The sequence below is a fragment of the Rhinatrema bivittatum genome, chromosome 1, assembly GCF_901001135.1.
Source record: "Rhinatrema bivittatum chromosome 1, aRhiBiv1.1, whole genome shotgun sequence".
NCBI lineage: Eukaryota > Metazoa > Chordata > Amphibia > Gymnophiona > Rhinatrematidae > Rhinatrema > Rhinatrema bivittatum.
Window position 1 is genome coordinate 722753004 of NC_042615.1, and position 23897 is coordinate 722776900.

Genomic DNA, 23897 nt, shown 5'->3' on the forward strand with positions numbered 1-23897 from the left:
TTTAAAACCAAGCCCAGACCATGCATCAAAAACCTCTGTGTGTGTACTTGTTAAGCATTTCCAGACATTTTTGAGCCTCTGTAGTTGAGTCATAAACCTTTGTCTTCCCCTTATACCAAACTCACCGAGAGCTAAAGGGAAAACACATTTGTTTTCTGGACCAGTGCTAAGCATATCGGAGAAAAATCTCTCATCAATGAGACTTTAACAGAGTAGTCCTGAAAAATGTGTATGCGGTGTGCCGGATATAGTAGATCTGGACCCTTTCGATAGGTTTGCATGACTGCTTGTTTGTCGGCCAAGTTTAGGATCTTTGCAATTACCACTCTGGGCTGCTTGTCTGTGTCTCTACATGTCCATATTCTATGTGCATGCTCAATTATAAAGACTCCTTTCAGCTCTGAGAGGCCCAGCGCTTCAGGCAACCAAGTTGTCAGAATTTCCCCCAAATTCTGTTCCTCTCCAGATTCAGGGAATCCAAGAAAACACAGGTTTGATCTTCTGCACCTGTTTTCTAAATCATCTAGCTTTTCCTCATGCTCTGTTAAGTGCTTTTCCAGGGACTCCATCTTGCTTATACAAGCCACCACATCATCCTCTAACACCGAAATACGCCCTTCAGCTTGCTCTATTCTTGGGCTAAACTCCTCTAGTGTTGATTTTAAATCTGAGATTTGGTCAGAATTACTGCATAGCTTCTTGTCTAGCGCCACCAGCATGACCGCCTTAATTTCTGCTATCATTAGGTCAGTTTGTGGCCTATCCCCTGTGTGATCCGTTGCAGCCGCCATTTTGAGCTCCGGCCCTTAAGTCTTATCCTCATCTCTTTATCGAACCTTAGCATGCATCACAGTTGTGGATTTCTGCATGAATCTGACAATCAACATAAGCCCAATATATAAGAGAAGTGTTTCACACTGTCAGGGTCTCCTTAAAAGCTCTGATTGCAGTTGACTGTGGGAGCGTGACACCTGGAGCTGAGAAAGGAATGTCCGCCCCTTGTCACCATCTTTAGATCGTCAAACACTATTACCCCAATACCTTTCTCCTGGTCTATGCACATCAGTTTTTCAGGCCCATCATATACAGCTCTTTTGGATTACCACATCTCAGATGCATGACTCTGCACTTCTTAGCATTGAATCCCATCTGCCAAGTTTTCGACCACTCTTCAAGCTTTCTTAAATCACTTTTCATTTTCTCTACACCTTCAAGCATGTTCACTTTGTTGTAGATCTTAGTATCATCAGCAAATAGACAAACTTTACTTTCTATCCCTTCTGCAATGTCACTCACAAAGATATTGAACAGAATTGTTCCAAACACTGATCCCTATGGTACTCCACTTAACATGGCTCTCTCTTCAGTGTAGGTTTCATTTACCATTACACGGTCTCCTATCAGTCCACCAGTTTGTAATCCACACCACCACCTTGGTGCTCGCTCCCAAGCTTCTCATTTTATTCACAAGCCTCTTAGGTGGGACTGTATCAAAAGCTTTGCTGAAATCCAAGTAGATCGCATCAAGTGCTCTTCCTCAATCTAATTCTCTAGTACCAAATCAAAAAAATCTATTAGATTTGTCTGACAGTACTTTCTCCTAGTGAATTCATGCTACCTCAGGTCCTGCAACCTTCCTGATTATAGATAGTTCACTATCCTTTCTTTCAGCAGCATCTTCATTTATTTTCTCACCACTCAGGTAAGGAAAACTAGCCTTTAGTTTCCAGCCTCCTGTCTGCTACCACTCTTGTGAAATGGGATATCCACCACTCTTTTCCAATCTCGCGGCACCACTCCTATTTCCAGGGATCTATTGAACAAGTCTTTCAGCGGATCCACCAGCACATCTCTGAGCTCCCCCATTAACCTGGGATCAACCTCATCCAGCTCTATGGCCTTCTCCACTTTCAGTTTTCCTAGCTCTTCCCATATATACTCTTCTGTAAACAGAGTTTCATCTACCCCATCCCCATCTACAGTCTTGTCAACTGATAATACACCTTCTCAGGGTTTTCTTTAGTGAACACCAAACTAAAGAATTTCAATTTATTTAATATTTCTGCCATTTCTTTGTCACTCTCCACAGTGCTCCTCATCACCTTTCAATTTCATTATACTACTTCAGGCTTCCCTTCTTTCTCTGATTTTTCTGAAAAATGTGTTGTCACCTTGCTTTACCTCTTTGGCAATTCTTTCTTCTACTTGATCTTTTGCTTTCCTGATTTCTTTCTTTGTCTCCCTCAGTTGTAACAGATATTCTGCCTTGTGTTCCTTTTATTGGGATCCTTTATATTTCTTGATTGCTGTTCTTTTTGCCTTGATTTTTTCAGTCACCTCCTTAGAGAACCAGATTGGTTTCGTTTTCCTCTTATTCTTGTTTACTTTCCTAACATATAGATTTGTTGCCTTTGTAATAACTGCTTTTAATTTGGCCCACTGTTGTTCCAGCTCACCATTTTCTCCCAGTCTTCCAGCTCTTCCTCCAGGTACATTCCCATTTTGACAAAGTCTGTATTTATGAAATTATAGTCAGGTCTTTGTTTGTATCCTATTCACGATATCAAACCATAGTTGAGCCCCTACCTGAACATTAGAGACATTATCCCTATTAGTGAGCACTAGATTGAGTATCACACTTTGCCTCATGGGTTCAATTGCCATTTGTTTGAGCAGAACCCCTTGAAGATCATCCACTATCTCTCTACTTCTTGTAGATTCCGCAGAAAAGAAGCTCCAATTCATATCTAGCTGATTAAAATCTCCAATGAGTAACACTTCTTTCTTTTTCACATCCTCAATTAGATCTCTGTTCAGTTCTTCTGTTTGAGTCAGAGGCCTATAGTTCCATACACCGCCCCAGCCTCCAATGTATCCAAAACCACTTTCCTTATGCCAGGATTTTGAGCAAGGAATTGAAATTATCTATGTGGCATAACCTTTCCTTTCTGTTTCCATTAATAGGTAATACTTCAGAAAAGGTCATTGTTTTTGCCATGTGTCTAATGCTCTTCCATAGATTTTGGAAATCTTTCTGTACCTCAAGGACACCATTTCTAAGAAGATCATTGGTCCTCAGATGGATGATAACATTGATATCGGAGTCTCTAGTTGAAACAGAAGGAGCAAAATGGCACAGCCTTGTAGTCAAGGTGGAGCGAATACCAGAAAACCTACCCATTCAATCTGCACAGGAAAATCCACTGCAATCTGTGCAGAACAGCACAAGAGGAAAAATTATCAGGTGAATTTTCATAGAAGTTAGCGTGTGCATGTAACATACTATTGTAGCAATTTTCAAAAGACACTTATGCGAGTAAATCCTATGGACAATTTAATGGCATATATTATAGTAATTTTCAAAAAGCCATCTTACTCAGGAAAGTGTATTTACACATGTAAAACCTAATGTTGTGCATGTAAATGCTTTGTATTATATACATTGTTTAATTTTTAGTAGGTAACATCCACATATATAAGCTATGCAGTTTTCATGGTTAACAATGGTCTGCATTTAATAATAGTGATTAGTGTCCACTGACAATTACTTACTGAATTTCAATGTGCTGAATGTGATGCTGGTTCCATTGGTTTTTCCTGCCTTAGTGCTTGCCATGACATGAGCGGTGTACAGAGTATGCGGCTGCAGAAATTTCAGACTATGCTCAAATACATTGGACTGCACAGTCTCAGCTAAGGGATAAAATCAATAAAATCAGTCATCCCAATAATTTAAAAATGTGTCCACTACATACTAGGTAAAGTTTCAGAATTTTGCATCAAGGATGGGCGAAATGACCTTGACCTTCAACGGCATGTTCAAAGCTCCACCTCTAATAAAGGTATGCACAGAGTATGCTAGAACATGGATCACCCATTTCTTTTGTATTGCAAGTGGTAATACTTCTAAGCTGTTTTGTTGACATATTTTCAGCCATGCTTGTAGCAGTGTCACAATCATCATCCATCCGAACGACATCTGATTGGTATGTGCTAGGTGATGTCATGACAAATGGAGTCAAGCTAAGCGTGTGCAAGGTAATTTGTGGCACTGTTTCTGAATTCAGCTGCTCTAAGAAGTTTAGGAGATTGCTAAAAAGTATCTCAGAAGGGAATGCCACACTAATTTCAGTTAGTTTGTTGTCCTGTCAGTGAAAGCTGATAAATATTAAAGTCAGATTGGAAGTCAACTTACTTTGAAGCCGGCTCTCTTCACTGCCGCTAAGAGCAATAGTTTTGTCCTAGCAGTAGCAGAACAGTCAGTGATGTCATAAAACTCTCCTTCCATTTCTCATAACTGGAAAAGTATTTTTTGACATCATTGTTTTTTCTGCCATATTTTCTGTGATTTTTTTTCCTTATTCTAAATGCTGCAGGAAATTAAAGTCCAAATGGACTTGCAGACATAGGGGTAGATTTTAAGACACGCACATGTTATAAAACCAGGGATCGGCGCGCTCAAGGGGGTGCACAATTGTGCACCTTGTGTGTGCTGAGCCATGCTGCCTTTCCCAGTTCCCTTCTCCCTAGCTTGACCTTCCCACCCCTTCCCCTAACCTTCCCCCCCCCAGCCCTACTCTAACCCCCCCTGACTTTTATCTTACCTTTTGTGCCTGCCACTGGGCAGGCGCAAGTTGCGCCCACCAGCAGCCTGCTGGCACGCGATCCTCCAAACCAACAATAATGGCCGCTGTGTCGGAGGCCTCTGGCCCCGCCCCTGGACTGTCCCGCCTATGCCCCATGCCCTGGGACCACCCCTTTTTGCAAGCCCGGGACTTACAAGTGTCCCGGGGCTTTATGCACGTTGCCGGGCCTTTTTAAAATAGGCCTGGCGTGCATATCCCCCCTTTGCGCCTAGGGCTTTTAAAATCCAGCCCTTAGTCTCTTAATTTTACTTGGACTTTAAGTGAAAAATATATTAGATTATCTTTTTCCATTAGGTCATAACTTTCCTTCCAGTTTTAATGTCATAAATAAGGAAAAATAGATGAATATAATGAATGTTAAAGGGAGAATGGACTTAAACAAGCTTGTAACATTTAGAAATCCTGTAGACATTGTGAGCTTCATTATATGTGCTGGATCTTACCAGTGGGTTTGTAAACCAATACTGCCTGGTTATTGTAACAGGAACCTGAAATCTAACCAATCAGCATTTCTCCTTTATAACCATTCCCTGGAGATTCTTTTTCTCCTTTGAAGAATAGTGTTCTGTCTCCACAGTGTATTTGTATGGTTCTTTAGTATACTCCCACTCTGTCATCTTGAGAGATTGCTTGGCCTACAGAAAGATTTTCTACATGGTACAAGTTATCTTGATTGGTTAATGTTTTGAATGTTACTGAACTTCTTAATGGATCTGTTCCTGTTTGCAATCTCTTGCTCTCTGCTCTTCTTATTGAGCCCTTAAACGTAAGCATCCTGGGATTGTCTCACTTTCTATGAAGTTTTTCAGTTGGGCTTATCTTCAAGCACCTAGAAAAAAAAAATCACTTTTTTTTTTTTTTTTACTTTATCCAATAATATCCACAGCTTCTTCTACAGCTGAAGTTGTCAGCCTCTGACTGTTGGGCTTTCAGAGATCCTAATCACAGAGGTACCAGGTTCCGTTATCTGTGCAGCAATCCTTGATACCATGTCATTTGCAGTGAGTGATACAGTGTTTGTTATTCAATAAAAGTTTTGGTAGTAAGAACTGAGTTTTCTCTGACATTTGAAGCTGGGGAAAAAAGGTATAGCTGACTGTTTAGCAATTCAAGCAAAGGCAGATGATTTGTGAGAACAGTACAAATAGAAAAAGAGGCATTTCAAGTATTTGGCAAGTGAAAGTATGATGTAGTAGGCGGGAGGATCAGAAGCAGCCAAGCTTCAGAAAATGCTGATTGGATGCTGGAGAGACTTGGTTAGCTGAACATGCACTTGGTGGTCACGTTCCGCTCCTCTCCTCCCCTGTCTTGTTAGCCATTCCAAACCTCAGCTTTGGTTCACCTCCAGAATTTGCTCCCTACATTCCTGTGCAAGCTCTGAACAGCATCTCTGGCTAAAATCCCTATGCTGACTTGATACATTTCAAATTCATGCTGACCACCTTCCAATCTATTGCATTCACCAACCAAAACTACTATGTCCCTCACTTCCAGTTCTTGTAGTCTGTTTGCCTCATTCATCTCTCTATAGATATGATTAGGGGTAGTAGTATTAGTAGCAGCAGCTGGGATACATATAAGGGCATGGTCTACTATGATTGTTAATTGAGCTGAAGACTAACATGCTTGCTAGTGATAAGGACATTGCCTACTTATAACAACGGCATTTATGATAATCAACTGATGGATTGATAAGAAGGGATACAGATAGAGATAACCTGCTTAATGTTTCTGCACTAACATATCATTTTTAGAAGCTGGGTTCTAGGTAGAATCACCCTGCTTTTTGGCCCAATAGGATTTCAAGAGAGGAGAGTCCTCAGGCACTTCCTCTCTATCAGGTGAATTTTGAAAGGAGTTACTCGCATAAATGTAATATACTATCAGGCCGATACAGTAAATCCCGCAGGAGAGCCGGTGCTCCGAGGCGAGAGCCCGCTCTCCCAACGCGCACTCAGGCCACTCTTCTGGGCGCACGATCAAGTATTTAAATGAGGGCCCATGGTAAAAGGAGGTGGCGGCTGTCAGCGGGTTTCACAGCCGATGCTCAATTTTACCGGCGTCGGTTCTCAAACCCGCTGATAGCCACGGGTTCAGAAAACGGACGCTGGCTAAATTGAACGTCCGTCTTCCTACCCACGGGCCGATTTTTAATTATTTTTTTTAATTTTTAATTTTTTTTAATTTTGGGGCCTCCGACTTAATATCGCTATGATATTAAGTCGGAGGGTGTACAGAAAAGCAGACTTTTCTGTTTTTCTGTACACTTTCCTGGTGCCGGCAGAAATTAAAATGTGCGGCTTGGCTGCACATTTTACTTTCTGTATGGTGTGGGAATAACTAATAGGCCCATCAACATGCATTTGCATGTTGCGGGTGCTATTAGTTTCGGGGGGGGGGGGGGGGGGGGGGGGGTTGGCCGCGTGTTTTCGATGCGCTATTACCCCTTACTGTATAAGGGGTAAAAATAGCACATCGAAAACGCGCAGCCAATCACGGGCTAACAGTGCACTCCGCACTGTACTGTATCGGCCTGATAGTAATTTTCAAAAGCCATTTACTCAAGTAAAGGGCACTTAAATGAGTAAATCCTATGGAGAATTCAATATATTTTGTAGCAATTTTCAAAAGCCCACTTTCATGGGTAAAGAGCATGTAAACCCATTTTTAAATGCTTTTTAAAATCAGGCCCTATGTGAGGAACCAGGTTTCAGTTGTGGTTAATTGTGCTGCTAAGGCTGGTGTTAGTTAGGGACTTTGGTTACACATTTCACTTGCTACAGTTTGGTTGAGGTTGTTGCCTTTTGCTGTGGACAATATCATTGCAAACTGTGGAATCATTCTAGTACACCTTTTCAAAATTAGCTGCTACATATTGCTCCTATCATCTTAGGCATTCCATTTTTTATTATATGCTGAATGTATGGTCCTGCTTATGAGTGTGTATCTAGCAATATATTGGTGCCAGGAAGTAGTATTATTACCAATGAAAGAAAATGAGCCACTCCTTTGTTTTACAGTATTAAAGAAAACTCTTTTATATGGCCAAAACATGTAAATAGATTGGAAGGATAGTTTATTATATCCATTCTGAAGGGAGAAAATGATTGCAAAATACTGATATGTTCAATAAGTCTTTGCGCAATTAATTTCACTATCTAGCGTACAATGAAATATAAAGGTACTGTGATAAGAATACAAATCAACATTGATTTTAGCAACTGTATACTTACATAATTCTTTTCCATTGATTGCTTTATAAAATACTGTATAATTAGTAATGAACCCATTCCTTTTATCCTTCGAAATCTCTTCCCATTTTATCGTAACCTCAGTTTTCCCCAGATTTTCTGTTTTTGCTGAGGGACCATATAAAGGACCTAAACAAACATGAACATGCACAAATAACTTGCATCATTGCACTGGAACTGTGTAATTACTTGAACATTAGGAAAACAAAAGAGGATTAGATGCAAAAGTATTTTCCAATCTTTATTGTAGTGGAGATGTTTTTTTAAAAACTAATTTGGCAATTATTTAAAAAAAAAAACGTCTCCACTACAATAAAGATTGAAAAAGATTTTGGCATCTAATCCTCTTTTGTTTTCCAAACGGCTTTTTTAGCTCGCCTACCTTCTTGTTTTCTGGGTTCATTACTTGAACATTGCAAGCCCCAATGGTATCTCATTGTGGATAAAAGGGTCATGAGTTTCATGACCTTCTTTGAACCATTATCGAACAAGTGCTTTCGTCATCAAAAGGGGATGACCAGTTGGCCATTCTCAATTTTAGGGAGCAATTTTGGATTTTCACATTGGGATCTACTAAACCCAGGGGTCTGAATGATGAAATTGAGTGGTACTCTAATATTAAAGTTTTTCATTAAAGATGTTGGTTTATCGGTTTCTCCAATGAGATCATTGTTGTACTTTGACATCGTGTTGTGTCACCAAGAAGAGTTCAATGAAGTAATTGGTTACTAATTCAAGTGACAGCTTAGTTAAATATCACACTGTGCTTCTTTTTCAGTTTAAATGCTAAATACTAAATCCTAAGATTGTTGCTTTTTGCCACTTTTGAGAATTGTAGCAATTCCCCTGAAAGAATTCACTTGAAATGTAGATCCATGTCAGGGTAACTATGAGGTGGATAGAACTGAGCTAAGTACTTTTTAAATGCATATGAAAATATCTATAAAAATGTATTTTCATATTTGAAAGCTGGGACTGAATTACAGCCTCTTGAACTGCTGAATCAACATATGACAATCCTTTATATATTTTTCCCTACACTCTTTCATTAATTATTTTGCTGGCTATGAATTTTTACATTGTAATCCCTATGATGATTGAACCCAAATAACAGTTCCAAAGGCCATATCTCACGTTTCTATTAAAAGTGGAACATTGCTGTTATGCCCAAAGATGTACTTTCTAGGGTTTTCTGTGCAGGGGGAAAGATACCTTTCAAGGCCCTTCGCATTGCATTAACATTAAGTCCCAATTCAATGCATTGTATACAGCAGTGATAATCTCAGCATTGATAATCATTAAAGTCACAACTCAATAAAGCCCTCGAGAGTTTGGATAATTTCCAATGTTTCTCTTTACTGTTAAAATGCAATTGATGAAATAAAGTTCTTTACAGCTGATGTACTCTCTTTTAAGATGATATAAGTGCTTTTTAGTAAGTTTGTGATTTCCTTCAGTCTTAGGTCAGAAGTTAAAGCCAATTGATTAGTTCCCTAAGTTAATGATTTCTGATAGTCTCTCTCATATTCATGAAATTAAGTAATTTAATTTACTTCTTAAGATTATTTAACTATTCCCTACCATTGATATAGGGCAAGTTAATGACTTCCCTCCAAATTTAGGTGATGTATCCTTTGATGGAATTCATATTACACAGTCATTTTAGATCCTACTTCCTTTTTGTAGTCTTTCTCCTTGAAACTCCTTAGTTTTCCTCACTGTACCTGAAAGGCTACATCCTCCTCTTTTCTCCCCATCTCAGTATCATAATACCAGTAGCTCTTCTTCTCCTCATCCACTCCAAGTCCTCCTTCCCCTCTCTCTTTCTTCCTCTTCTTAGGATGGCTGGAAGTCATCTTCTCCTTGGAACTTGATGATCTCAGGTCTATCTTGCATGAAGTTAACCTCTCCCCATTGATAGTAGGGCAAAACTTAAATTGGCTTTTTAAGTATCATGTAGTGGGCACGCCAAACTTAAATAACATTAATTAAAGCCTTTAAAGTGGATTGAGATGGTGGAAAGAAACTCCCATCCAAAGCAAAAGCTCCATGGAGGCAAAAGTTAACCACTAGAAAAATTAGAGCACAGCTCACGACATGCTGCCTCTTCAAAAACAAAAGAGAAATCCATAAGGCAAAATGGCGCACTGACAATAAGCAACAGAGGGACCACAATTTACCAGTTTCCACATGGGGGGGAGCTGTGAACATACGATTTTATCCCTATGTCTCTCTCCCCACACCAAGTGGTATATTCTTCTACCTAACTCTAGTAGGGGACTAGCAGATTCCTTATACATTTAAAAAGATTAAGGATGTCTCTGCCACATGGTTAATGCATCAACATAACATAATAAATCAAAAACAAGTAATTAATTCCTAATTCTACCAACCACAATCCTTAAAACGATTACTTTAATATATGTGTATATGTGGGCACGAGCACAGGTGCTAGAATTTTAAATCATCCACGCAAGTACATGTATATTACACTGGGGAACAATTTTTAACAGAATTCCTGTTGAATTCGATTTTTCAGCTGTTTTAGACTTAAATAGGCATGCTGATTTCAAAACTGCAGTTAGTTTTCTTCTATCATGTCAAGTTTTTCTCTACAGCCTATCTTAGGCCTGGATTTATCAAAATGCACTAAATATCACATTCAATAGGGAAAGGGGCGTGTTTTATGGTAATAGACTGTTTATCACATAGTGCGCTATCTTAGCGCTTTGCTTAGGTATTACCGCAAACTGCAGCTCATTGTTAGAACTCCAAAAGAACTCCAAAAGAATGGTTGTCATTCAAAAACCTTGTCAAGGACTTTCTTGGAAATACACGAGCACAGAATTACACCAAAATTGTCCAGAAACTCTTGGAGAGCTTCAAAATGCTTCGCTGCAACATGAGCATTAAGGTGCATTTTCTGCATAGCCATCTTGCTGACTTCCCGAAAAACCTTGGTGCAGTCAGTGATTAGCAAGGTGAATGATTCCACCAAGATTTGAAGGTCATGGAGGCACGGTATCAGGGTAGATGGGATGTACATATGATGGCTGACTATTGTTGGAGCATCAGGCAAGATTGAACACTGCCGGAAAAGCTATAAGTATAAATTTTTACCTTAATATGTATGCTTGGTAGCAGAACTTTACTACTTGTACACAATTTGATTTACAGTAACAATATATAGCCTTTGTATGAATAAAATAACTCTAAAAAAACAGTATTTTTAGGTAATTTTTTCTTTTATTTCCTTTGTATGCACATTTTGTATGATTTTTGGGACAGAGAGCGGGTATCCTGTACCTTAAAAAGTTGACGTGATAGAGAAAAACTGGGGTCATTTTTGGATTCAGATGTCAAAAGTTAGTCAAAAACAAGTGTCAGATCTAACTCAACGAAAATTGTGTTCCCCAGTGTTATATAAAAACCGCCTAACGCATATGTGTGCTCCTGATTTTAAGCAGTTACATGAGGAAATGTTATTTGTGTATGTTTCCTTAGGACTTATCTGCTCTTACATGTCCAGGTAAGCATATTCTAAAACATGCATGCCTAAAGTAAATTGCAGTTTGACCAAGTAGCCCACCAGTTTGCCCAGTTTATCTCTAGGTTATCAAGACCCCTCTGATTCTTCAGCATGCACTCCCTCTAGTTTACTTAGACCCCTCGCTCAGTCAGATTTGGCTACAACAAGTTTTATTCAAACTTACATCTGATAAAGAGCAAAATTAAATATATGCAGGTAACGGCTTTTTTGGGTTTATGCGTGTAAATGTCTCCGCCACAGAATGCGCCTGTCCTGCCCCAAATCTACCCCTTTTTTTTATGCATGCACATATAAGCACATCATTTTCTACTTTTAAAATAGAGTTGTGCACACCAGAGCTATAGCTAGCCCATGCCCGATATGACTGCGGTGCCATCGCGCTAAAGCATCAGCAGCATCTACCCCTCCCCACACGGTGAGAGGTAGCGCGGCCCAAAGGACCATTAGAGGTATCACACTCCTCCCTGGCAGTGAGGAGCATAGGGCCAAAAGAAGCCTCAGGTTGCTTTTCCACGCCCCGTCCGGCAATGAGGAACAGCATAGCATGCGGGGCTGTGAAAAGTATCAGCCTCCTCCTTTCTCTCATCATCCAGCAGTGAGGAGCAGCATGACCTGCGGGGCTGCAAGACACACTGGCCTCCTTCCCCCTGCCACTCTGTAATGAGAAGCAGTGCAGCCCAAGGGGGTCGTAAGAAACATCTGCCTCCTCCTCCCACTTCTGTATTGAGAAGCAGTGAGGCCAACAGGAGAAAAAAAAAGCATCAGCCTCCTCCAAACTCATCCCCTCCCCCGGCAGTGAAAAGCAGCATGGCCTACGGGTGCAAGAAGCATTGGCTCCCTCTGCATACTCCATCCTTCCCCTGCCCTTACCCCCAAGTCAGAAGCAGGAGCAGCATTGCACAAATGATGGCTAGAAGAAAGCTGAAGAGTCTGATGGTCCCTGGGGGGGCTGAAGGAGGCGGCTACTGCTGCTCGTGCCATTTGTGCTTCCAGAGGGGGGAAACAATGATCATATGTGTGTGTGTGTTTGTGTCTGATTGAGCATATGAGAAAGCATGTGAGTGATTGAGCATGTGAATGTATAACCGAGCATGTGTGAGTGTATGAGCAACAGCCTGTGTTTGAGTACGTGAGAGAGAGCATATGAGTGTGCGTGTCATTAAGCATGTGAAACAGAAAGCATATGATCCTGTGTATGAGTGACTGAGCATGTGAGTGTGTGTGTGTGTGTGTGTGTGTGTGTGTGTGTGTGTGTGATTGAGCATATGAGCCTGTGTGTGTATGAGTGATTGAGCATGTGAGTGAGAGAATGAGTGAGCATATTTTTGTGTGGTTGAGCATGAGAGAGGAAGTGTCTGAGCATGTGGGTGCATGGTTGAGCATGAGAGAGAGAGGGGCATATGAGTGTATATGTGTGTATGTGTATATAGTTCAGCATGTAAAACGGAGAGGGAACGAGAATGTGTACATAGTTGAGCATGAGAGAAAAAGCAAACAGCATGTTTGTGTGTATATAACTGAGCATCTGAGAGAGAGAGTTTGTGTGTATATATATGATTGAGCATATGAGAGACAGCACATGAGTGTATGTGTGCGTATGGCTGATCATGTGAGAGAGAGAGCATAGAGAAAATTTGTGTGCAACAATCCCTACCTCCCCACCCCACCTGCTAATCCATGATAGTCTCAGGGCATCTGTAAATCAAAAGTTCCCAGGTATGGAAAGCAAGGGATTGATTTTATCCTTTTAGTTTCCATTATTGAGTGTTATTTTATGTAGCAGCTATTTTGAAATATTTTATTGGCATTTTGAAATTTTTATTTTAATTTTTAATAATTGGATGCTCTATTTGTCAAGATCTTTAAAATATTTATAATTTTTATTATTATGGCCTTAATATTATAATTTATATATCTTGATTTTATTTGATGTTTTATGAGGCATGATGTTTCTGTTTTTACATTGTTGCACTGGTTTCCAGTTCAGTTTTTATCTAAATGCTTATACTTATACTTTATGATCTTTGTTCATTATTTGGTGAGGATCTGTCAGTGTTCTGCATGTGTGAACAAAGTGAGGTGTTCTGCTAGCATGTAGTTTTGTATAGGATCTATAGTAGCTTGGCTTGTTCTGTTTTACTAATAGCAAGTATATTGATGTTTTAGGTGCTGGTGTCATATTTACAGTGTTGCCTTTTCATAGGTAGGATTGTTACTGTTTGAGTGCTGGCATGTAGTACTGTTTTGGTATGGGAGGTTTACTATATTGTAATTCAGTTTACTCATGGCTTTCTGAGGGCTAAGCCTAACCTAACATGCGTTACTATAGGCCTAACACCATATGGGTTCCAAATGCCTTTTTTCTTTTACATTTTTAGATGATGTTGTGATATTTTACCTCATAATGCCCTTTTCCATGTAAAATCTTGTATTTTGAATGCAGAATTTTTAATTGTGTGTGGGGAAGGCATGACTAGGAGGGGGCCCATGACTGCAGGGTTCTGAAGGGAGCCTTGGTGCACGGTCCCCAGCCCAGGACTGACACTGCAATGATTGGAGTAAATAAGTTGGGAGAGGATATAAAATAAGGGGAAAAAAAGATCCTCAGTATTTGTGAATGAAGGCTCATGGCGCCAGGATCTTTGTATTGGTAATAACTAACCTAGAAGCCCAAAGGAGCTGGAAGAAACTGCTGGGTCAAAATAAAACTCAAAGCCCCCACATTTAGCAGAGGCTTCTCGCTCGTGGTGTTGTATATGGTGTTCAGGGTGAGGGCGCACTGTTTTACTTGGCCATAGTTGCCAAATGGCCTGGCTATGACTGTGGTGCGCGCTTGGCCAAGCTGGGACAGGTTAATGTTTTTAATGTGTTTTCTGTCACTAATGCCATCCAGTGAGCATTCATCCCACACACTAATCAAATATGTTTTGGAAGTCCATTACTGCAAACTCAACCAATCATAGATGATTCCAAAACCCTCCTGTTTTGTTTTAACACATGGATAATGTTTATATGCTTTTATTTTAATAAAAGAAGGCCCATTTTATTTATTCATTCAAACTATGTGGAACCACCACATCCAATTTGAAAATTCACTTCTGCTCACTCCAGAGAAGAAATGTATCAAAATTACAGCCATGTTCATTCAAGTCAGGTCTATCTAACTCTGAAAACATCAAGCCTTCAAAGGTATGGTTCAACTGTGTACAATATTCAACCAGAGGTGCCTCCAAATTTATGCTGATGAATATGATGTTTAGTCATTCATAATAAATTACAGGAGCACTATACGATGTGCATGAAGTCAAATAAGGCAGACTGTATGAGCCAAGTTTAGGTAGAGACAAAATGCTGTCACTGAAGGACTGTGAACATAAATCTGGGACACCTTCATCATTGCCATATCACTTTATTATTTAACTGATCTTGATTGGCTGTTGTGTGATGAAGAGATATGTTCTAAAGTCATGCATTTCCTATTGCATCTGTGGACTTTGACACCACAATTTGCAAAGAAATTTTGTCTAAATTTTTTTTTTTTCTGTTTATGCAATTTTACATATTTAAACAAGATTATATTCTTGATTAGAAATACAAAGAAACAATATAATAAATTTCACAAAAAAGAGAAAATCATACAGAAATTACAAATTATTGTTTCTTTAGCTTTAGTCCTCAAATTGAGGGGGCAAGATATACACAACCTAAAGAAATATTTGTAAAATACTTCAAGAAATTAAAGCCAATCAATGTAGCATTCTAGACCGATTTCTTTTCAAGAGGAACCGGGTACATTATCACAGGGTTCTATGGAGCCCACGGGAGTCTTCCCTGCCAAAAACTGAGACAGCTGAGGGGGCTCATAAAATACATATGAATTACCATTATGCTTTACCAAGCATTTGCAAGGAAACTTAAGGAAAAAAACTCCCCCAATCTGAATCACCTGTGGCCTCATTAGGAGAAAGGCCTTTCTCCTCTTTTGAGTTTCTCGGGCTACGTCCGGGAAAACTCTTACATTACATCCTAGAAACTGATCATTTCTATGTCTAAGACAACATTTCAATAACCAATCTCTGTCTGGTTCCAATGTCAAATTCACTATTAAAGTAGCCGGTATTGCAAGCTCAGTGTCTGAAGTCTCTAAGAAGGTGGAAATATTCAAGGGCTGGTCAGCAGTGGGCACTAAAGATGTTAATCCTCCATTCTGTTCTGTTGATCTCTTTGCTTTTGGAAGGTAAAAAATCTTTGAAATTGGTGGCATTTCGTTTCCCCAACCTGCAGCACTTCCTGGAGATACCTTTTAAAGATATCTCTCAGGGATATTAAGGATATCTGTGGAAAATTTATGAATCTTAAGTTCTTACTTCTAATTGTATTTTCCATCTGCTCCAGTTTCATTGATATATTCTTCCTTTCTTTTATCATCACAGTTTGAGTTAGCTCAATATTTTTAATTTTATCTCGATTAGTCATAATCTGCTGATCCATATCCACTTGTGCATTGCTCACCACTTTAATTTTTTCCTCCATTTCTTTTCCTGTGGCGCTTAAAGTCTCTATTATGTTTGCGACATAATAGAGACTTTCAGGTCCGCTAAAGTCTCCCAGATAGTTTCTAGTGTAAATGCAGCTGGTCTTACCACAGCAGTTGTAAATCTTTCAGGGGCGCCTCCTTCAGCTCCAACAGTCTCCCTCAGCAATGTGCCACTCACTTCCCCGATCTGCCCCGGTGTCGATATTGGGCTCATGGTCGCAGATTCTCCTTTATCGGACCCTATAGAGCTCTGGCGGAGGACTCTTTGGTCCGACGACGGTGCTTCCGACTCCGGAGAACTCCAAACTGCGGCCGGATTCTCGGGTGGGGTTCCCTGTGCAGGGCTCAATGGTGATATCGAGCCAGGGAGAGAGGGTAGCTCATCTTCCCCTCCCCCTCTCTCCAGCGGCTGGGCCTCTGCTATTCGGTTTGTCCTCATGACGTGCGCGTCCATCGGACCAGGGACTGAGACGTTCAAGGGGGCTGTAGGGTATGGCTCACCTCTCAGTTTGCGTTTTCGTCCCATTTTCAGGAAAAAAAAATGCTGCAGGAAACAATTTTTATTTTCTGTCCGAGGAGCGCAAAACGCCATGCACTGCTACAGATCGGCCATCTTGAAATTTTGTCTAAATTTTATACTGCAAGTGTGAAGAAAATTGTTTCTTTGAAGCAGGCACCCATGCTTAAATATGATCCAGGTACAACTATCCCAAGGAGGAAGGGGGTATATTGTTTCAGATCTCAGGGCCCTTTAAATTTTACCGTGAGAGCTTTAGGACCCGTGCTAGTGTTCTAATGCTCCCATGGGAAAATAGCTACACCTCCTTCAAATGCAATAAAATAATGGAGCACATTTTTTTCAAAGTCAGCTTTGTTATTTTACCGGTATTTGCATTAAATTAGGTATGTATTAGCTGTTTTGCATGGATTAGCAAAACAGCTAGTTGCAATAGGGGCATGTTTGTAGCCTAATTACCATGAAAATCGCACGATATGGCTATATTGCACAATAAACGGTATTTATCATGCTTTATGCAATTTAACATGTCTTATAGCCTTATCACTGCATAGTAAATCTGTAATACTGCCTGGGGTTGTGGACCCTTTCTGCTGTGGTGCAATTGGTGCTGCCTAGTGAGTGAGACCAGGAGGCTTGCACCGGGAGAGCTGAGGGAGACGTCCTAGGGCAGGACCAACTTGAGCTTCACCTATACCAGCCGGCTCCTCACAGGTTGAGCCTTTGGGTTCTGGTGGCCGCCAAGACTTAGGTGGGTCCTTAGGACTATACTGAATGAAAGTCTGATCTGAACAAGGTTCATGGCAGGCAGCAGACAGCAGTACAAGTAATGGGCCAGAGGTCAAGGCAGGCAGCAGACTGCAGAACGGGTAACAGGCCAGAGATTGAGGCAGGCAGCGGAGAGCAGAAGGTCAGGGGTCAGGATCCAGCTAGTCAGTCCAAGAGAAACAGGACACACAAAACAGACAAGGCCAAAAAGAAAAGCAAGGAAGGAAACAAGCAGGACGAGTAACTGGACAAGGAACAAAGCACAGAGGAGTTGGGACAAAACAAGGAATCAAGACAGGAACACAGAACAAAGCAAGAACAAGACAAGAAAAGAACATACTGGAACACAAGGGCATCAGGAGACCTGCTGCTGAAGTGCTGGCTGGCAGCACCACAGGAAGTCCCAGCTAGGGGACCTATAAAAGCAGTCCTAAGTTAGAGGACTTTATATCCCAGGTCCTTGGAATAGCATGCTGCCGGAGTCGCTTCAGATCAGAGGTAAAGGTTGTAGCAAAATCTAGGCCATAGTTAGCTACATTGATGGCCTAGCAGTAGCCATGCTGCAGAACACCAGGATTTAATTTCCAGACCTTGCCCCTTGGCCCAGCAGAGACTAGAGACATTGCAAAGGCAATGATCACAGTTCTTAGGAGAGAAGGAATCCTAGTCATTACACAACAGTAACATCTAAAGACTGGTTTAAGAGCCTGCTTGTAGCACATTGTGGAGGGAACTCCTGCCTCTGCCACTCAGTGGACTGTCATTACAGTGGCTGGGCTAAGAGAAGACTGGACATCTAAATGGCAAGTGAAATTTAATATGGACAAGTGTAAAATGATGCACATAGGGAACAGTAGTCCATGTTGCACTTACACAATATTAGTTTTCATATTGGGAGTTACCACCTAGGAAAAAGATCTGGGCACCATATGGACAATACATTGAAATTATCAGCTTAGTGTGCTGCAGCAGTCAAAAAAACAAATAGAATGTTAGGAATTGTTAGGAATTATTAGGAAAGTAATGGTGAATAAAACAGATTGTCATAGCAAAAACATAAGAACATAAGAAATTGCCATACTGGGTCAGACCAAGGGTCCATCAAGCCCAGTATCCTGTTTCCATCAGTGGCCAATCCAGATTATAAATACCTGACAAGTACCCAAACAGTAAACAGATCCCATGCTACTAATGCCAGTAATAGCAGTGGCCATTCCTTAAGTCAACTTGATTAATAGCAGTTAATGGACTTCGCCTCTAAGAACTTATCCAAATCTTTTTTAAACCCAGCTACACTAACTGCACCAACCACATTCTCTAGCAACAAATTCCAGAGCTTAATTGTGCATTGAGGGAAAAATAATTTTCTCCGATTAGTTTTAAATGTGCTACTTGCTAACTTCATGAAGTGCCCCCTAGTCCTTCTATTATCCAAAAGTTTAAATAACCAATTCACATCTACCCATTCTAGACCTCTCATGATTTTAAAGACCTCTATCATATCCCCCCTCAGCCGTCTCTTCTCCAAGCTGAACAGCCCTATCCTCTTTAACCTTTCCTCATAGGGGAGCAGTTCCATCCCGTTTATCATTTTGGTCACCCTTCTCTTTATCTTTTTCAGTGCATCTATATCTTCTTTGAGATGCGGTGACCACAACTGTACACAGTACCCAAGATGTGGTCTCACCATGGAGCAATAAGAGGCATTACGACATTTTCCGTTTTATTCACCATTCCCTTCCTAATAATTCCTAACATTGTTTGCTTTTTTCAGTGCTGCAGCACACTGAGCTGACAATTTCAATGTATTATCCACTATGATGCCTAGATCTTTTTCCTGGGTGGTAGCTCCTAATATGGAACCGAACATTGTGTAACTACAGCAAGGGTTATTTTTCCCTATATGCAACACCTTGCACTTGTCCACATTAAATTTCATCTGCCATTTGGATGCCCAATCTTCCATTCTTGCAAGGTCATCCTGTAATGTATCACAATCCACTTGTGATTTAACTACTCTGAATAATTTTGTATCATCTGCAAATTTGATAACCTCACTCGTCATATTTCTTTCCAGATCATTTATATATATATTGAAAAGCACTGGTCCAAGTACAGATCCCTGAGGCACTCCACTGTTTACCCTTTTCCACTGAGAAAATTGACCATTTACTCCTACTCTGTTTCCTGCCTTTTAAACAGTTTGTAATCCACAAAAGGACATCGCCTCCTATTCCATGACATTTTAGTTTTCTTAGAAGCCTCTCATGAGGGACTTTCAAATGCCTGTTGAAAATCCAAATGCACTATATATCTATCGGTTCACCTTTATCAACATATTTATTAACCCCTTCAAAAAAATGAAATTTGTGAGGCAAGATTTCCCTTGGGTAAATTAATGTTGACTGTATTCTATTAAACCATGTCTTTCTATATTTGCTCTGTGATTTTGATCTTTAGAATAGTTTCCACTATTTTTCCCAGAACTGAAGTCAGGCTCACTGGTCTATAGTTCCTGAATCACCCCTGGAGCCCTTTTTAAATATTGGAGTTACAGTGGCCACCCTTCAGTCCTCAGGTACAATGGATGATTTTAATGATAGGTTACAAATTTTAACTAATAGATCTGAAATTTAATTTTTGAGTTCCTTCAGAACCCTGGGATTCATACCATCTGGTCCAGGTGATTTGCTACTCTTTAGTTTGTCAATCTGGCCTACTATATCTTTCAGGTTCACAGTGATTTGGTTCAGTTCATCTGAGTCATCACCCCTGAAAACCATCTCCAGAACTCTCTCTCCAACATCCTCATTAGTAAACAAAGAAGCAAATAATTACTTTAGTCTTTCTGCAATGGCCTTATCTTCCCTAAAAGTCCCTTTAACCCCTTGCTCATCTAATGGTCCAACTATCCCTCACAGGTTTCTTGCTTCAGTATATTTTAAAAAGATTTTATTATGAGTTTTAGCCTCTATGGCTAACTTCATTTCAAATTCTTTCTTCACCTGTCTTATCAATGTTTACATTTAACTTGACAATGCTTATGCTTTTTCCTATTTTCTTCAGATGGCTCCTTCTTCCAATTTTTGAAGGATTTTTTTTTTTTTTTTTTTTTAAGCTAAAATAGCCTCTTTCACCTAACCTTTTAACCATGCTGATAATCGCTTTGCCTTCCTTCCACCTTTCTTAATGTGTGGAATACATCTGGATTGTGCTTCTAAGACTGTATTTTTAAACAATGTCCACACCTGTTGTACACTTTTAACCTTTGCAGCTGCACCTTTCAGTTTTTTTCAATTTTCCTCATTTTATCACAGTTTCCCTTTTGAAAATTGTGTTAGAGCTGTAGATGTACTTATTGTCCCCCTCACAGTTATTAGTTTAAATTTCATCATGTTATGATCACTATTGCCACCACTATTATGTCTCTCACCAAATTCTGCATTCCACTTATAATTACATCTATAATAGCTCCCTCTCTCATTGGTTCCTGAACCAATTGCTCCATGAAGCAGTTGTTTATTCCATCCAGGAACTTTATGACTCTAGCAAGTCCTGATGTTACATTTATCCAGTCAATATTGGACTAATTGAAATCTCCCATTATTATTGCACTGCCAAATTGGTTTGCTTCCCTGATTTCTCTTAGTATTTCATCATCTGTCTGACAATTTTGTCCAGGTGGATGGTAGTATTACCTAACACACATGGGATTTCTACCCATATAGCTTCTACTGAGTATTTGGTCTCTTATATGATCTTTATCCTGTTGGAATCTGTACCCTCCCGGACATAAAGTGCCTGGTTCCACTCTGCTTCTTGGTGAGACTGTACCTTAAGAACTGTGTGCAATTCTGGTCACTGCAACTCAAAAAAGATATAGTTGTGCTTGAAAGGGTTCAGAGAATGGCAACCAAAATGATAAAGGGGATGGATCAACTCTCCTATCAGGAAAGGCTATAAAGATTAGGGTTGTTCAGCTTGGAGAAAAGACCCACTGAGGGGGGAAATGATAGAGGTCTAAAAAATCATGAGAGGACTAGAATGGATAAATGTGAATTGGCTATTTACTCTTTCAGATAATACAAGGACTAAGAATCACTCCATAAAGTTAACAAGTGGAACATTTAAAACAAATCAGAGAAAATTATTTTTCATTCAATGCACAATTAAGCTCTGGAATTCATTGCCAGAAGATGTGGTTAAGGCCTAGCTGAGTTTATGGACAAGTTCTTGGAGGAGATCCATAAACTGCTATTAATTAAATTGACTTAAGGAATAGCCACTGCTTAATAACCCTTGATCTGACCAACTATGGCAACTTCTTGTGTTATGAATTTTAAAAAAAACTGGGAGAAAAAACTGGAAGTCTAAAAAGAAACAGCTGCTGTGGAAAAAATAAAAACAAATTAAAAATGAACAAATAAAATCCCATCTTAAAGCACTCTCAAGTTTGGTACTTACGTCCTTCTTTAAAGTAGGCTTCTATGGTATATGGCTGTCCCACCTTAGCTTCAAAAAGTGGATACACTGATATATTATAACATTTGAAAGGTTCAAAGGTCCCTGTAGACAAATGTAAAGGTTTGCTTTATAAATTTTATGTAGAAACAAACTTTGTAGAATTCTTATTTTATCAAATAATGCATATCAGCAAGGAGACATTAGGGGCAGTGAAATTGCAAATTTTGTCACCTTAGTTTGATGATAAAGATAGATTAGTTCTTCATGGACATTGGCCAAGTATTCATTTTTTTAGTCATTTAGAGCTCAATTTACCTGCAGGAGATCATGGTACTTGCCTTTTTAAAACCATTTAAGTCAGATCCTACAGCCCACATAATCCTCTAGAAATCACCTACCAGCTCCTATTAGCCTCTCTTTCTATCTAAAATGATGTTCCCATTATTTGTCAAACACACACTAGCAGTGCACATAGAGTATATATGCATGCAAGAACTTGCACACAGCACATTCATATCCACACAGTGCCTTATGTAGAAGCAAAGAAAGTAACAGAAGGTAAGAACTGCTAGGACTATCCAGTCTGCCCATTCCTGATATACAGTGTACCAAATCTTAGCTTTTACTCTTTCTTCCCTGTATTAAGGATCATCTGTGCTTATAACAAGCCTTTCCTGAATTCTGTTACTGTTTTGATGTGGATGCTAAGGGCCCTAATACAGTTCTAACTTGTGATAAAGAATAGTGAACAGGCAGTGAAACACTTTTTGACATGAAATACACGAAGTCATTATTTTAGTTCTAAGTTTTTAGCTTTTAGATAAGTAGTTTTATAGTTGCTCAGAAGTATTCTATAGCATTTATGCTTTAGTTTTGTGCCCTGCTTTTGCTAGATAGATACTGCAGAAGGGAAGATGCTAGATAGAAATGCTACACAAGCTAAAACATTACTAGGCCATAGTGTTAAAATGTTTAGAAAATACCAAGGTCATGCTGACACTTCAACATAGCTGCAGGCTCATAGATAACATTTGCATACTGGCCAAGAGCGAAATTACATACAGCCACTTGAATTTTTTAAAATGAAATTGCCAATCATAGAAATATTTTGACAATTGTGCAACCCAGTTTTGGTTTAAGGGTTGGAGATGTGAAGAAGTTTATAATGCTTTGTTATCTGTAAAATCATCTGCGAGAGAGCTCCATACTGGTGTCTTGTGTGGCACTCTGCCACTCTCTCTCCATAAGGTATACCTTATTATATTATTTGTAGCATTTAATAAAAAAGGCTTTTATAATCTCTTTAAGGCCTATGTTCCTAAGAAAACCTTACAGTCCCGATTGATAGGCTTTACCTTGAGATGCCACCAGCTAAGGTTGTACATTTCCAGGAAACTAGGCAGCGTTCAATTTCTATTAGTAGAGTTATGCTCTGGAATAGTTTGGCATTTGAAATTTGAGTTGTATCAGACTATAAATTATTTCAAAAGGTACTAAAAACATCCCTATTCAATGAAGCATTATATGATGATTTAGGGAGAGATGTGCTGTTCAGTTATTTTAACACAAGTCTGTATATGTTTGTTTTATGTATCTTGATGTTTTAGGTTTTTGTTGTGTTTGGCTTAGCATGGCAATGCCAAAATAGGTGGAATATAAATGTATTAAATAAATAAATAAATGCATCAGAATTTTAAAAGTGCACCAATTGGAAAATGTGCACACAAAGCAGAGTTAAAATGTGTAATCAGCACAAGCTGATCACACATTTTAACTAAGGGGTAGTGAGAGAGTGTCTCGGACATGATTTATGCACACAAAAATGCTTTCAGCACAGCAAACACTTTTTTGTGCACATAAATCATATTTATACACAGAAAACGTGTGTGCAAAGCATGTTTCCTGTGCATAAATCCCAATTACAGGTCCCAGTGCTGGAGCTCCAGTTTCTCCCCATAAACTGACACTAGTGCTGGAAACCTCACTTCTGGACCAGAAGTAAATTTCCAGCACTATCAAATCCTAAGATAAGTCAGCATTGGTGGGCAATAGATAATGCAACTCCAGTACCTGAAAGGTGGTTTGTGTATGGATTTGCCCAAGATGTGTCCTTGATCAGCCAATCCTCCAAACAAGGAAACACATACACCCCTAGTCCACATAA

The 23897-nt window shown here is 39.6% G+C and overlaps 1 protein-coding gene across 1 annotated transcript in view; it reads right to left on the reverse strand.

Moving 5' to 3' along the window:
* IL31RA (interleukin 31 receptor A) overlaps nucleotides 1–23897 on the reverse strand; it is a 201815-nt gene that overhangs the window by 23119 nt on the left and 154799 nt on the right. Inside the window, exons 18-20 of the mRNA XM_029619639.1 lie at nucleotides 21734–21835; nucleotides 7880–8026; nucleotides 3553–3693 (exon numbers count right to left, since the gene is read on the reverse strand). Of these exons, the coding sequence (XP_029475499.1) occupies nucleotides 3553–3693; nucleotides 7880–8026; nucleotides 21734–21835 (390 nt within the window). The remainder of the gene's footprint in view (nucleotides 1–3552; nucleotides 3694–7879; nucleotides 8027–21733; nucleotides 21836–23897) is intronic.